Source organism: Enhydra lutris, unplaced genomic scaffold, assembly GCF_002288905.1.
Source record: "Enhydra lutris kenyoni isolate GAN:26980312 unplaced genomic scaffold, ASM228890v2 scaffoldscaffold46, whole genome shotgun sequence".
In the NCBI taxonomy this organism is placed as follows: domain Eukaryota; kingdom Metazoa; phylum Chordata; class Mammalia; order Carnivora; family Mustelidae; genus Enhydra; species Enhydra lutris.
Genome location: NW_019154130.1, coordinates 6,046,432 through 6,057,926, shown reverse-complemented (window position 1 = coordinate 6,057,926; position 11,495 = coordinate 6,046,432). Strand labels below are relative to the sequence as shown.

The 11,495-nt window shown below is 58.3% G+C and overlaps 2 protein-coding genes across 2 annotated transcripts in view; one reads left to right on the top strand and one right to left on the bottom strand.

The window, feature by feature from the left end:
- Positions 1-11,495, top strand: part of LOC111156373 (SET domain containing 1B) — a 22,502-nt gene that overhangs the window by 8,505 nt on the left and 2,502 nt on the right. Inside the window, exons 7-16 of the mRNA XM_022517203.1 lie at positions 1,581-2,408; positions 2,767-3,028; positions 3,109-3,479; positions 3,566-3,665; positions 4,234-4,743; positions 6,016-7,269; positions 8,098-8,264; positions 10,087-10,218; positions 10,310-10,429; positions 10,508-10,645. Of these exons, the coding sequence (XP_022372911.1) occupies positions 1,581-2,408; positions 2,767-3,028; positions 3,109-3,479; positions 3,566-3,665; positions 4,234-4,743; positions 6,016-7,269; positions 8,098-8,264; positions 10,087-10,218; positions 10,310-10,429; positions 10,508-10,645 (3,882 nt within the window). The remainder of the gene's footprint in view (positions 1-1,580; positions 2,409-2,766; positions 3,029-3,108; positions 3,480-3,565; positions 3,666-4,233; positions 4,744-6,015; positions 7,270-8,097; positions 8,265-10,086; positions 10,219-10,309; positions 10,430-10,507; positions 10,646-11,495) is intronic.
- The window catches only part of LOC111156374 (4-hydroxyphenylpyruvate dioxygenase), a 20,685-nt gene continuing 16,551 nt past the window's right edge, over positions 7,362-11,495 (bottom strand). Inside the window, exon 16 of the transcript XR_002641198.1 lies at positions 7,362-7,374. The gene's annotated coding sequence lies outside the window, so the exon portion shown is untranslated. The remainder of the gene's footprint in view (positions 7,375-11,495) is intronic.

The following is an 11,495-nucleotide window of genomic DNA, read 5'->3' as shown; positions in this document are numbered from 1 at the left end:
TGTGTGTGTGTGTGTGTGTGTGTGTGTGTGTGTGTGTGTGTGTGTGTGTCTAGAGGGGGTCTAGCAAAATCCAGAGCTTCCTACAGGTGCTGAAAGTTTGGTATTCCTCTTCCCTGTGGTGCTCCCCCAATTTCCCTTTGAGCACTCGCTCTTCTAAAGATCTGACCCCAGACCTTAGAGCCTCCACACACCCCACCTCCTCAGGCTTCAGATGCACTCTCCGTCTCTCCATCCTACAAACACTGTCTCCTCAGCCAAGTTCATCTAGGTCAAGACCTGAGCCACCTTCTCACCTCCTGTCCTGACATTAGAGCCTGACTCTTTCTCCCACCTCTGCTCTGCCTTTTCACTCCACCTCAGCCATGTACACCAAAGTGCCCCCTTCCAGTTTCCAGTCCTGTGTCCCAGTGTAAAGGGGCCTGTGCCCATTTCAGAGCTGGGGTCATCCTCGGCTCCTCCCCTCTTCACCTGGTACCATGTCCCTAGAATCCATGGGGATCGATCCTGAGCTTGAGTCCCAGCCTTCTTTCCGATTGGCTGTGCCTCCTTGGCCAGTGGCCGTTTTCTTACCTGTCGGGGGGCTGGAGTCAACCCCCCCACCTTACAAGGCTAGAGCGTGGATGAAAAATGAAACACTGTACCCACAGCACTCAGCCCCACACGGGCCCGCGCTCAGCGTGCGGTCTCAGGACCAGATACGAAGAGTAACTAAGGAAGGGAAAAGACAAACCTCCTGTTTATACACCCTTAAAACTGCCAAACTTTTAGCTCAAATGTCACCTTGGACAGCTGGCCCTGTCGCAATGAGGATGGCAGGCTGACTGGGAGAGGAGGCAGGGGAGCCACATACTGGTTTGAATCCTGGTGCCATCTCTTTATTGGCTCTGTGGGCTTGGGCAAGTTACTTAAGCTTTCTGTGTTCCAGTTTTCTTGGTAAAAAAGGAGATAACAGATCTACCTTGCAGAGTCGTCCTGAGGACTACCTGACTCAGTCCATATATCAAGTCGTTAGAAAGATGGGTGGAAATGGAAGCAGTGTAGCGCCTTAGTATTACTTTCTCTGGGTACAGACAGAATCTCTCAAGCTCATGGAATGTGCTTCTCTCGCCGCACCCTGTCTCCCTCCCCAGCTTCCTTCCTGTCCGTGGTGGGCTACGTATTTCACATCTACATTCTGCTTATCCTTTGCCTCTTCCCTCTGGAAGCTTAGCTCCATGAGAGCAAGAATTTTATCCATCTTGTTCACCACTGTGTTCCCAGCACCTAGAACAGTGCCTGGCCCACAGCAGGTGCCAAGCAAGTGTTTGTTGAATGAATGAATGAATGAATCCTCATGAACCCTGAGGCAGGTACTGAGATGCTCATTATGCAAACAGGGAAACTGGGGCTTAGCAAGGTTAAGAGACTCGCCGAGCCTACATAGTCCAGAAGGGAGGAGACCAGGATCTGAACCACAGGATCCACAGTGCTCCTGAGTCTTGAGGGGGGATTCTCTGATTTTCCGGTGTTTGGAAGCACTCTGTGCACCAGCTTGGTCTCCCAGGCTTAACCTCAGCACTCTCTCCTGGCTCTCCCTGCAGGGCCAGCAGTCCTCGGGCGAGGACATGGAGATTTCGGATGATGAGATGCCCTCAGCCCCCATCACCAGCGCCGACTGCCCCAAACCCATGGTGGTGACCCCAGGGGCAGCGGCTGTGGCAGCCCCCTCTGTGCTGGCTCCCACCCTGCCGCTGCCCCCACCCCCCGGCTTCCCACCACTGCCCCCGCCACCGCCACCACCCCCACCACAGCCAGGCTTCCCCATGCCCCCACCTCTGCCGCCGCCCCCACCCCCACCGCCCCCGGCCCACCCAGCTGTGACAGTGCCCCCACCACCCCTGCCAGCACCCCCACCCGGTGTTCCACCCCCGCCCCTCCTGCCACCGCTGCCGCCCTTCCCTCCCGGGCTCTTTCCGGTGATGCAGGTGGATATGAGCCACGTGCTGGGTGGCCAGTGGGGTGGCATGCCCATGTCCTTCCAGATGCAAACGCAGATGCTGAGCCGGCTGATGACCGGCCAGGGCGCTTGTCCCTACCCACCCTTCATGGCTGCGGCGGCGGCGGCGGCCTCAGCGGGGCTACAGTTTGTCAACCTGCCGCCCTACCGTGGCCCGTTCTCCCTGAGCAACAGTGGGCCGGGCCGCGGGCAGCCCTGGCCTCCCCTCCCGAAGTTTGACCCATCAGTGCCGCCACCAGGCTACGTGCCACGCCAGGAAGACCCACACAAGGCCACTGTCGATGGCGTCCTACTGGTGGTACTCAAAGAGCTCAAGGCCATCATGAAGCGTGACCTGAACCGCAAGATGGTGGAGGTGGTGGCTTTCCGGGCCTTTGACGAGTGGTGGGACAAGAAGGAGCGGATGGCCAAGGTAGGCAGCAGCTGTGGAGTGCCCCAGGGCGGCCGGCCAGCCCCCACTCCTCTCCCAAGCTGTGTTACTGGAAACAGCGCTCCCTCTAACTCCTAAGTAGGACAGCGTGCGTGTGACTCCGTGAAGCTTGTGTGTGCGTGACACGGGTGTGCACCCGTTCTGTGGGTGGGGATGTCGGGGTTCAGGGAGGCAGAGTGGAGCGCTGCCTGTGTCTTGAGCCGTGGGCACAAAGCGCAGCCAGTTTTGTGGGAAGGAAGCAGCAGTTACGATGCGGCTGTCACTTTTGAGGGAAGGCGGGCTGCTGAGAGAGGGCCGCCCATAACCATGGTGACAGTCTTCTCCTCTCTGGCACCCCCAGGCCTCACTGACACCAGTGAAGTCAGGTGAGCACAAGGACGAGGACAGGCCAAAGCCCAAGGACCGCATCGCCTCATGTCTGCTGGAGTCGTGGGGCAAGGGCGAGGGCCTAGGCTATGAGGGCCTTGGCCTGGGCATCGGGCTGCGTGGGGCCATCCGCCTGCCGTCCTTCAAGGTCAAGAGAAAGGAGCCGCCAGACACAGCCTCTTCTGGTGACCAGAAGCGCCTGCGACCTTCAACCTCTGTGGATGAGGAAGATGAAGGTATATGCACCCCTCAGCCGGTGCTGGGCAGTCCCCCAGCGTTTCCCCAGCCCCGCTCAGACACCCCCCTCTCCCCTCAGAGTCAGAGCGGGAGCGGGAGCGGGACATGGCGGACGCTCCCTGCGAGCTCACTAAGCGGGACCCGAAGGGTGTCGGTGTGCGGCGACGGCCAGCCCGGCCACTGGAGCTGGACAGCGGTGGGGAGGAGGACGAGAAGGAGTCCCTGTCGGTGTCCTCATCATCATCGGCGTCCTCATCCTCGGGCTCCTCCACGACCTCACCGTCATCCTCAGCCTCCGACAAGGAGGAGCGGGAAAGCACCGAGGAAGAAGAAGAGGGAGAGGAGGAGGAGGATGAGGAGGACGAGGAGGATGAGGAGGAGGAGGAGGAGGAGGAGGAAGGCCCCCGGAGCCAGATCTCCTCTTCCTCGACCTCATCTATGTCAGATAAGGTACGTTTGGGTTGGGGAAGCCTGGGGTGCTGTGCCTGACGAGGGGGCCCCTTTGGCTCACCCTAGCTCCCGTCCGTCTCTCCCAGGATGACGACGACAGTGAGGACCAGGACGAGTCTGAGAATGACGACGAGGACATAGCCCTCTCGGAGGCGAGTGAGAAGGAGGAAGGGGACTCGGACGGAGGTGAGCAGTGTGGGCCGAGGCGCCTGGCCCGGCCCAGGGTCCCCTGCAGGACACAGCCTGGGCAGCTCTCAGCTATACGTTTGGGGCAGGGTTTCTGGCCTTCAGCATGTAAGCTCAGTGACGTGCCCGCGCGTGATGTAAGGGACAGTTCCGTGTACATTGACACGGCCAGGATAGGTCAGTCCCTGGAGACAGAAAGGAAACTAGTGGTTGCTTGGGTCTGACGCCGGGAGGCTGGAGGCCTGATACCACGCTAAAGGCCCTGGCTGGCTTCTTGAGCTCATGAGGATGTCTTGGAACTAGAGGTAGTTGTACAACACTGCAGTGTACTAACCACCGCTGAATTATTCTCCTTAATACGGTTAGTTTTATGTTCCGTGGATTCACCTCAGTTTTTTTACAATGGTGACTAGTTACCACACGTGAGCACGCGCGTGCACAGGCACACGTACCCCGGCCAGCCGAGGGCCCTGTGTAGCCCGGGGGGCCACGCATGCGGGAGCTGTGGGGAAGTGTCCCTGGAGTGCAGCAGATGCTGAAGGGCTCCCGCCTGTGTCCCCTGCCCCAGAGGAGACCGTGAGCATGGCCACCTCCAAGGCTGGAGCTGGGTCCTCCAGCGAGAGTTCTGAGTCTTCTGAGTTCGAATCAAGCTCCGAGTCCTCGTCATCGTCCTCGGAGGATGAAGAAGAGCTGGTGGCGAGGGAGGAGGAGGAGGAAGAGGAGGAGGAGGAGGAGGAGGAGGAAGGGGAGGAGGAAGAGGCAGCAGTGGATGAAAGTATGGCTCCGGCAGCTCCCGACGAGGACTTTGAGGAGGATGTAGCCACAGGGGCCCCTGCGACGGAATCCTCGGTCATGGAGGAGGAGGTGGACATCGAGGCTGAGGAGGAAGCCCCCAGGGAGCGGACCCCTGTGCCGGAAGAGCCCCCCTTGCCTGTGTGCGTCGAGGCGCTGGCTAGCTGCAAGGAGCCCCCCCAGGAGCCGGGCCTGAAGCAGGAAGCGGCCAGGCTGCTGTCTCCAGAGCCCCCCGCCGGAGGAGAGGCGGAGGCCCGGCCCCCGCCGTCCCCCGAGCGCACCCCAGGTAACACCTGCACCCCCCGTGGGGTGGTGGGGAGGGAGGCAGGATGGCCTTACCCACAGAATGAGCCAGGCTCCTTTGGGTAAATCGCTGAACCTTCCCAAGCTCCGGTTTCCTCGTCTGTAACACGGGGTCAATGGATTGTGTCTCTCCCATGAGGTCAGATGGAACGACAGAGGGAGGGGACATAGTGTGCCAGCGTGGAGCCTGGCACCCAGCCAGAATTCCAGACAATCCTCGGTGCGAGTAATTCCCCAGGGTTTGGGCCTTGGCCCGTGAGTCCTATGGGATGCTCCCAGGAAGGTGGGGAGGAAGGGGGTGGGGGGCAGACGTGCATGGTCATTTCGGTGACAGGCAGGTGGGGGAGGCCGTGGACACTGCCCCCTCCACCATTTTTATGGAGCTGCACAGAGCATACTCAGAGCTCTAACGTACTGCCCAGTGGACCTTTCTGCAGTGATAGAAACATCCTCTCTCTGCTCTGTCTGGTCCCATAGCCGTTAGACACAGTGTTGCTAAGAGCACTTGAAATGTGGCAAGTGGAACTGAATTTGTAATTTTATTTAAGTTTAATTAGTTTAAACTTACATAGTCATGCGTGATTAGTTTGTACCTCTAATAAGTCCTTTAAGAAAAAAAAAAAGCGGGTTGTATTTTCTGTAATTCTGTATAATTTGGCTACAGAACCACGGGTCTTTAATATTGTCGTAGGTACTTATTTAGCCTATTTTGTGTCCCCAGTACTATTTTAGGCATTGACAATACAACTCTGGGCCAAACACACAAAAGCATCTGCCGTCATGGAGCTTATATTCTAGGGCAAGGTGATAAATGACAGCAGATAAGCTAGAAAAATGTATTATATGACAATGGAGATAAATGCTAGAAGAAAGGCTCTGATAAGTCCTTCAGAAAAGGGACCTGAATTTTACTCAATAGCAGAGCTCATTTTCTTGGTCCACAGGACATTTCCTGTTCACAAGGACACCATTCTAAGGACATAATGTCAAAAGCTAGCAACCATGTCTTCTTAGGTCTTTCATTTATTCCACCATCATTTATCAGGCACCTACTGTGTGCCTGACAGTGGGCTGGGCATTGAGAAGCCTTGAGTAGTTTAGCTATACGGGGACAGTCCCCATACTCACAGAACTGGAGGGGTCTCAGATGGCTATGAGGTCAGGTATTAAGCACACAGTGTGGCAGCATAAATAGGGCACCAAGAGATGTTTGAATCGAATACTAATGGTCTGGGTTTTGCCCACCTCTTTGCAGAGGAAAACCTGGAAGTGGACCCCCCTGCGCTGCTCTCCTTACCCCTGCAGCCACCGTTACCACCCCCACGACCGCCCCGGCCGCCTAGCCCACCACCAGAGCCTGAGACCCCAGAAGCCCCCTCGCACCCACCGGTCCCTCTGGAGCCCTCTGCAGAGGAGCAGCCCCCGCGTACTCCGGGCCTCTGTGGCAGCCTGGCCAAGTCACAGAGTACAGAGACAGTGCCGGCCACGCCGAGCGGGGAGCCCCCACTTTCGGGGGGCAGCAGCGGCCTGTCGCTGAGCTCCCCGCAGGTGCCTGGCAGCCCCTTCTCCTACCCTTCCCAGTCCCCGAGCTTGAGCAGTGGGGGCCTCCCCAGGACACCTGGTCGGGACTTCAGCTTCACACCCACCTTCCCCGAGCCTGGAGGGCCCCTGCTGCTGCCTGTCTGTCCCCTCCCAGCTGGCCGGCGCGATGAGCGGTCTGGCCCCCTGGCCTCCCCGGTGCTCCTGGAGACGGGCCTGCCTCTCCCCCTGCCTTTGCCCTTGCCCCTGCCCCTGGCATTGCCTGTCCCCGTCTTGCGGGCCCAGACAAGGGCCCCTGCCCAGCTGCCACCTCTGTTGCCCGCACCGCTGGCCCCCTGCCCACCCCCGATCAAGAGGAAGCCGGGCAGGCCCCGGCGATCCCCGCCGGCTGTGCTCTCCTTGGATGGGCCCTTGGTCCGGGCGCCAGGGGGCGCCACCCTCGGCAGGGACCTCCTGCTCCTGCCAGGCCAGCCACAGACCCCTGTCTTTCCTAGCACCCATGACCCCCGGGCCGTGACCCTGGACTTCCGGAACGCGGGGATCCCAGCCCCCCCACCACCCCTGCCCCCCCAGCCTCCTCCACCCCCACCCCCACCCCCTGTTGAGTCCAAGCTGCCCTTTAAGGAGCTAGAGAACCAGTGGCCCTCGGAGGCCATCCCTCCAGGCTCTCGTGGGCGCGATGAAGTCACCGAGGAGTTTATGGACCTGGCCAAGGTTCGGGGGCCTTGGCGCCGGCCGCCTAAGAAGCGCCACGAGGACCTGGTGGCCCCAGTCTCACCCGAGCTCTCGCCACCACAACCCCTCTTCCGGCCCCGGTCGGAGTTTGAGGAGATGACCATCCTGTATGACATCTGGAATGGTGGCATCGATGAGGAGGACATCCGCTTCCTGTGTGTCACCTATGAGCGGCTGCTGCAGCAGGACAACGGCATGGACTGGCTCAATGACACCCTCTGGGTCTACCATCCCTATATCCTAGCCTATGGGGCATGGTCCTCGCCCACCTCCCTGGGCCCTGTCTCCCAGGACACCCACACAGACACCAGCACAAATGCCCATCACCTACTAGCCGTGTCTGGGCCGGCATGATGCAGGCTCCGTACGGAGTCCTCACTGGCACTCTGAAACACACCTTCCGTGCCAGGCCCATCTCACCCTGTGCAGGTCTCGGGGCCCGAGGTAGCAACGTGAATGTACAATATCATGGTTGCGGAGACTGAGGGCCCACTCCTAGCTGCCCTCGTTACCTCATTTAATCTTCCCAACAGCCCAGAGAGGTGTGGGCTATTATTCCCATCTTATCTATATAGACACTGAGGCTCAGAGAGGTTGACTGACCTGCCCGAAGCCCCACAGCTATGAAGTAGCAGAGCTGAGAGTTGAATCCAGGCAACTCCGCTTCCAGACTCTGGGCTCTGGATGACGATGCTATCTGGATCATTGGTTAAGCACCGTCAAGTTGGGAGTGGTCATTGTCCCCACTGTATCAAACTAATTTACTGAGTACCTCCACTTCAGGAAGTCTGCTAAGCGCCTAAGCATATGTACTCATTCAGAGAGGCATTGTTAAGACCCACACCAGGGCCGTGCACCTGGTACCCCTACCCGACAGAGGTCAGACCATCAGCAGGGTTAGCCTGTGGGCAGCCTCTTGGCAGTGGCTTAGCTGTGGGGGGCGGGGGGTGGAGCCTCCTGGAGATCAGCCCGAGGGTAGGCAGGCTGGGCTGTGGGACTGGCCTCCAGAAGGACTAGGAGGGGCTCTTCAAGAATGTCCCTGTGGCCCTTAACCCACACCCACCCACCAGCCTCTCTTCAGCTAAGAAAAAGAAACGGGACGATGGCATTCGTGAGCACGTGACGGGCTGTGCCCGCAGCGAGGGCTTCTATACCATCGATAAGAAGGACAAGCTCAGATACCTCAACAGCAGCCGCGCCAGCACCGATGAACCCCCGACAGACACCCAGGTACTGCCATCAGGTGCCTGGCCACACTGGAGCCTCCTGGGCTGTGGTGGGTGGAGATTCCAGGACGGGGTGCCAGGCAGCATGGGCTTGTGGAGTCAGAGGGGCTGGCACAGAGGGTGTTACTCACCTGGGTGCTCGGGTTGGAAAAGTGTGGCGAGGGTGGGAAGTGGGAGCCTCCGAGGTTTTCATCAGGGATGTGAGCCAAGTGGAGTTGCATTTCCAGAAGTTTCATTCTTTCCTTTTTAAATTCAGCAAATGTCTATTGAGTGCTTGCTGTGTCCCAGGCACTGTTCTGGGTTCATTCACTGGGTTCAGTGAATAAAATAAGATCATGTTCCTTGCAGAACTTACCTTTTAGAAGGGAGGTAGGAAATATGTGAACAAATAAGCAGAATTTCAAGTGGGGTAAACAGGAGAGGAGGTTAGGTGTGGTGAGTCAGAGAAGGAGAGAGTTGAGCCAGGTCTGAATAGAGTAAAGAAAATGAGCCATGTGGATAACTGGGAAAGACCACAGAGAAGTAGAAGAAGGCTTCAGTAAAAGTTAAAACAGGAAGGGTACCTGGCTGGCTCAGTCAGTAGAGCATGTGAGTTTTATCTTGGGGTGGTGAGTTTGAGCCTTGTGTTGGGTGTGGAGCCTCAAAAAAAACAAAAACAAAAACAAAAAACAGGAGAGGGCCTCACTAAGTCTGGAAGTCAGCACAGCATGAACCGCATGTGCAAAGGCCCTGAGGTAGAGAGGACCTCAGGTGATGTGAGGAAGGGAAGGAAAGATGAGTTGAGGCCAGAGACAAAGCAGGTCATCAAGGCCCTTGGAGGTAGTGGTGACAAGGTTATGTATTCTCTGTGTGACAGCGAGCTATGTAGAGGTTTCCAGATGGAGGGTGAGGATGATGTGGCTCAGCCCATGATTTTGATAACTCCCACTGGCTGCCGTGGAGAGTTGATTGCAGGGGTCCTGAGGGGAGACTGTGGAACAGTTGTGGCAGTTCCCAGTCCAGACATGTGGGCAGGTTTGATGGCGTTGGCATGAGAAAAAAGGGGGTGTGTTTGAAAGAATACTAGGAAGCTGAAAGGACAGACCTGGGGGCCAGACTGGCCATAGGGGACAAAGGAACCAGCTGGGACGTCACTGGGTCTGGCTTGGAGAACTAGGAAGCAGGGTGCCAAGCACTGAGGTGGGAAGCTTGAGTTTTGGGGTTTGTGGAACATCCAGGTAATGAGGTCTGTTAGGCAGTTGGATTTTTGGGCACAGAAGAGAGCCTAGGAGGGAGACAGCTGTCTGGTCATCAGGATGGAAATGTTGAGGGAAGGTCACAGCAAGGATGAGCTTACTCAGGGAGAGGGCATTTATGGGGAGGAGGGCAGAGGACAAGGGCGACCAAGGGAAAGGGAGGGAGTCAAGGATGTTGAGGAAGGAGCTGTGATCTCAAATGCTTGGAAAAGTCAGAGGCCCTGTGGTGAAAGCAACAAGGGTCGGGGTGGATAGACACCCATCATCCTCCCTCCTGGAAGTAGAGGTAACTTTTGGCTGAGACGGGAGAGACAGCAAGTGTGAAGGGAAAGTTGTATTATTTGCTTTGCCTGGACGGCGTTGAACACGTTCAGATTCCAGCAGGAAGGACCAGCGAAGAGGAGAGGTGACAAGTAGGGATGGAACAGGGATGGGAAGTTGGGAAGACAGGGACCCAGAGCTTAGGATGGAGTCGCCAAGAACGTGATAGGGACATGGGTACCTTGTAGCACCATGAGTGGGCCAGCTCCCCCGCCCCCGCACCACCGCAGGACAGCCACGCCCCTGACCCGTGGCCCCTGTCCTCCACAGGGCATGAGCATCCCGGCGCAGCCTCATGCCTCCACTCGGGCGGGCTCGGAGCGGCGATCCGAGCAGCGTCGTCTGCTGTCCTCCTTCACTGGCAGCTGTGACAGTGACCTGCTCAAGTTCAACCAGCTCAAGGTGAGGCCGGCCCCACCTAGGGTAGCCGGGGGTGGGGCCGCGGGACTCTTGAGACCAGAGCTTTCACCTCTCAGCTCCTTCTCTCCCCCAGTTCCGGAAGAAGAAGCTCAAGTTCTGCAAGAGCCACATTCACGACTGGGGCCTGTTTGCCATGGAGCCCATCGCGGCCGATGAGATGGTGATTGAGTACGTGGGCCAGAACATCCGCCAGGTAGGCGCTGCCCGGCCGGGAGGGCATCGGGGTGGGGGCGGGGCGGCCCAACTCAGACTGAGGCCTTCTCCCGGCCAGGTGATCGCGGACATGCGGGAAAAGCGTTACGAGGACGAGGGCATTGGCAGCAGCTACATGTTCCGGGTGGACCACGACACCATCATCGATGCCACCAAGTGCGGCAACTTTGCACGCTTCATCAACCATAGCTGCAACGTGAGTGCCTGGCGTGGACCGCTGCTGCCCCCGGAAGCTTCTGGCACAGGATGGGCGTGGCCTCCCTCCCAAGTTCCCCTCACGGGGTGATGGGGGCGGGGCGGGGCGGGGGTGGGGTCTCGCACATGGAGTCTCTCTTCCCTGAGCTTCAGTTTTCTCTTCTGAAAAACGGGGCCATAACGAGAGCCAAGGTGCCGAAGAAGCCGTCCGCTCGGCTCGCAGGACGGCGTTCCTCCTCGCCCCTGGGCTCCGCCCTCAGAGAACTTTCGTTCTGGGGCAGGGGCAGAAATGCTCTGCGTCCGCGCTATCCGCCAACGGGGCACGAGCTGCGGGTGGGTTGGATGCAGGGCCAGTGCTGCTGAGGAGCTGAGCTCATCGTTTACTTTGGTTTCACTTAAGCTTAAATAGTCACACGTGGCTAGTGGTGATGGTGGCGGACGGCACTGGCCCGGGGAGGGGGCGCAACGGCTGCTGGGAGTGGGGTTGGTTCTCGTGCTGAAGACAAGCACGGGGAGCTCCAGACGGGGCAGGCGAGTTCCAGAGCAAAGATACCAAACTTTGAAGTCACGACGTCGCTACTTAGCAAGTGACCGTAGGCTGGTGACGTCATGTCTCAGGGCCTCAGTTTCCTGATCTGGAAATAGCCCCTCCCTGTAGTTTGTTGGGAGAGCTCAGTGCTCCTGAGTGCAGGCCCTCTTCGTGTGCTGACACGGGCAGCTCTCCCAGCCGTCACTGGATTGTCACCTGGACCAGTAGGGACTTTTGCTTGCCTCTCCTTTGGGATCTAAGGGTTGGAGGGACTCACCCAGATGGCAGTGAGTGGGGCAGGCGTTCTGCTCAGGGAGGCCCA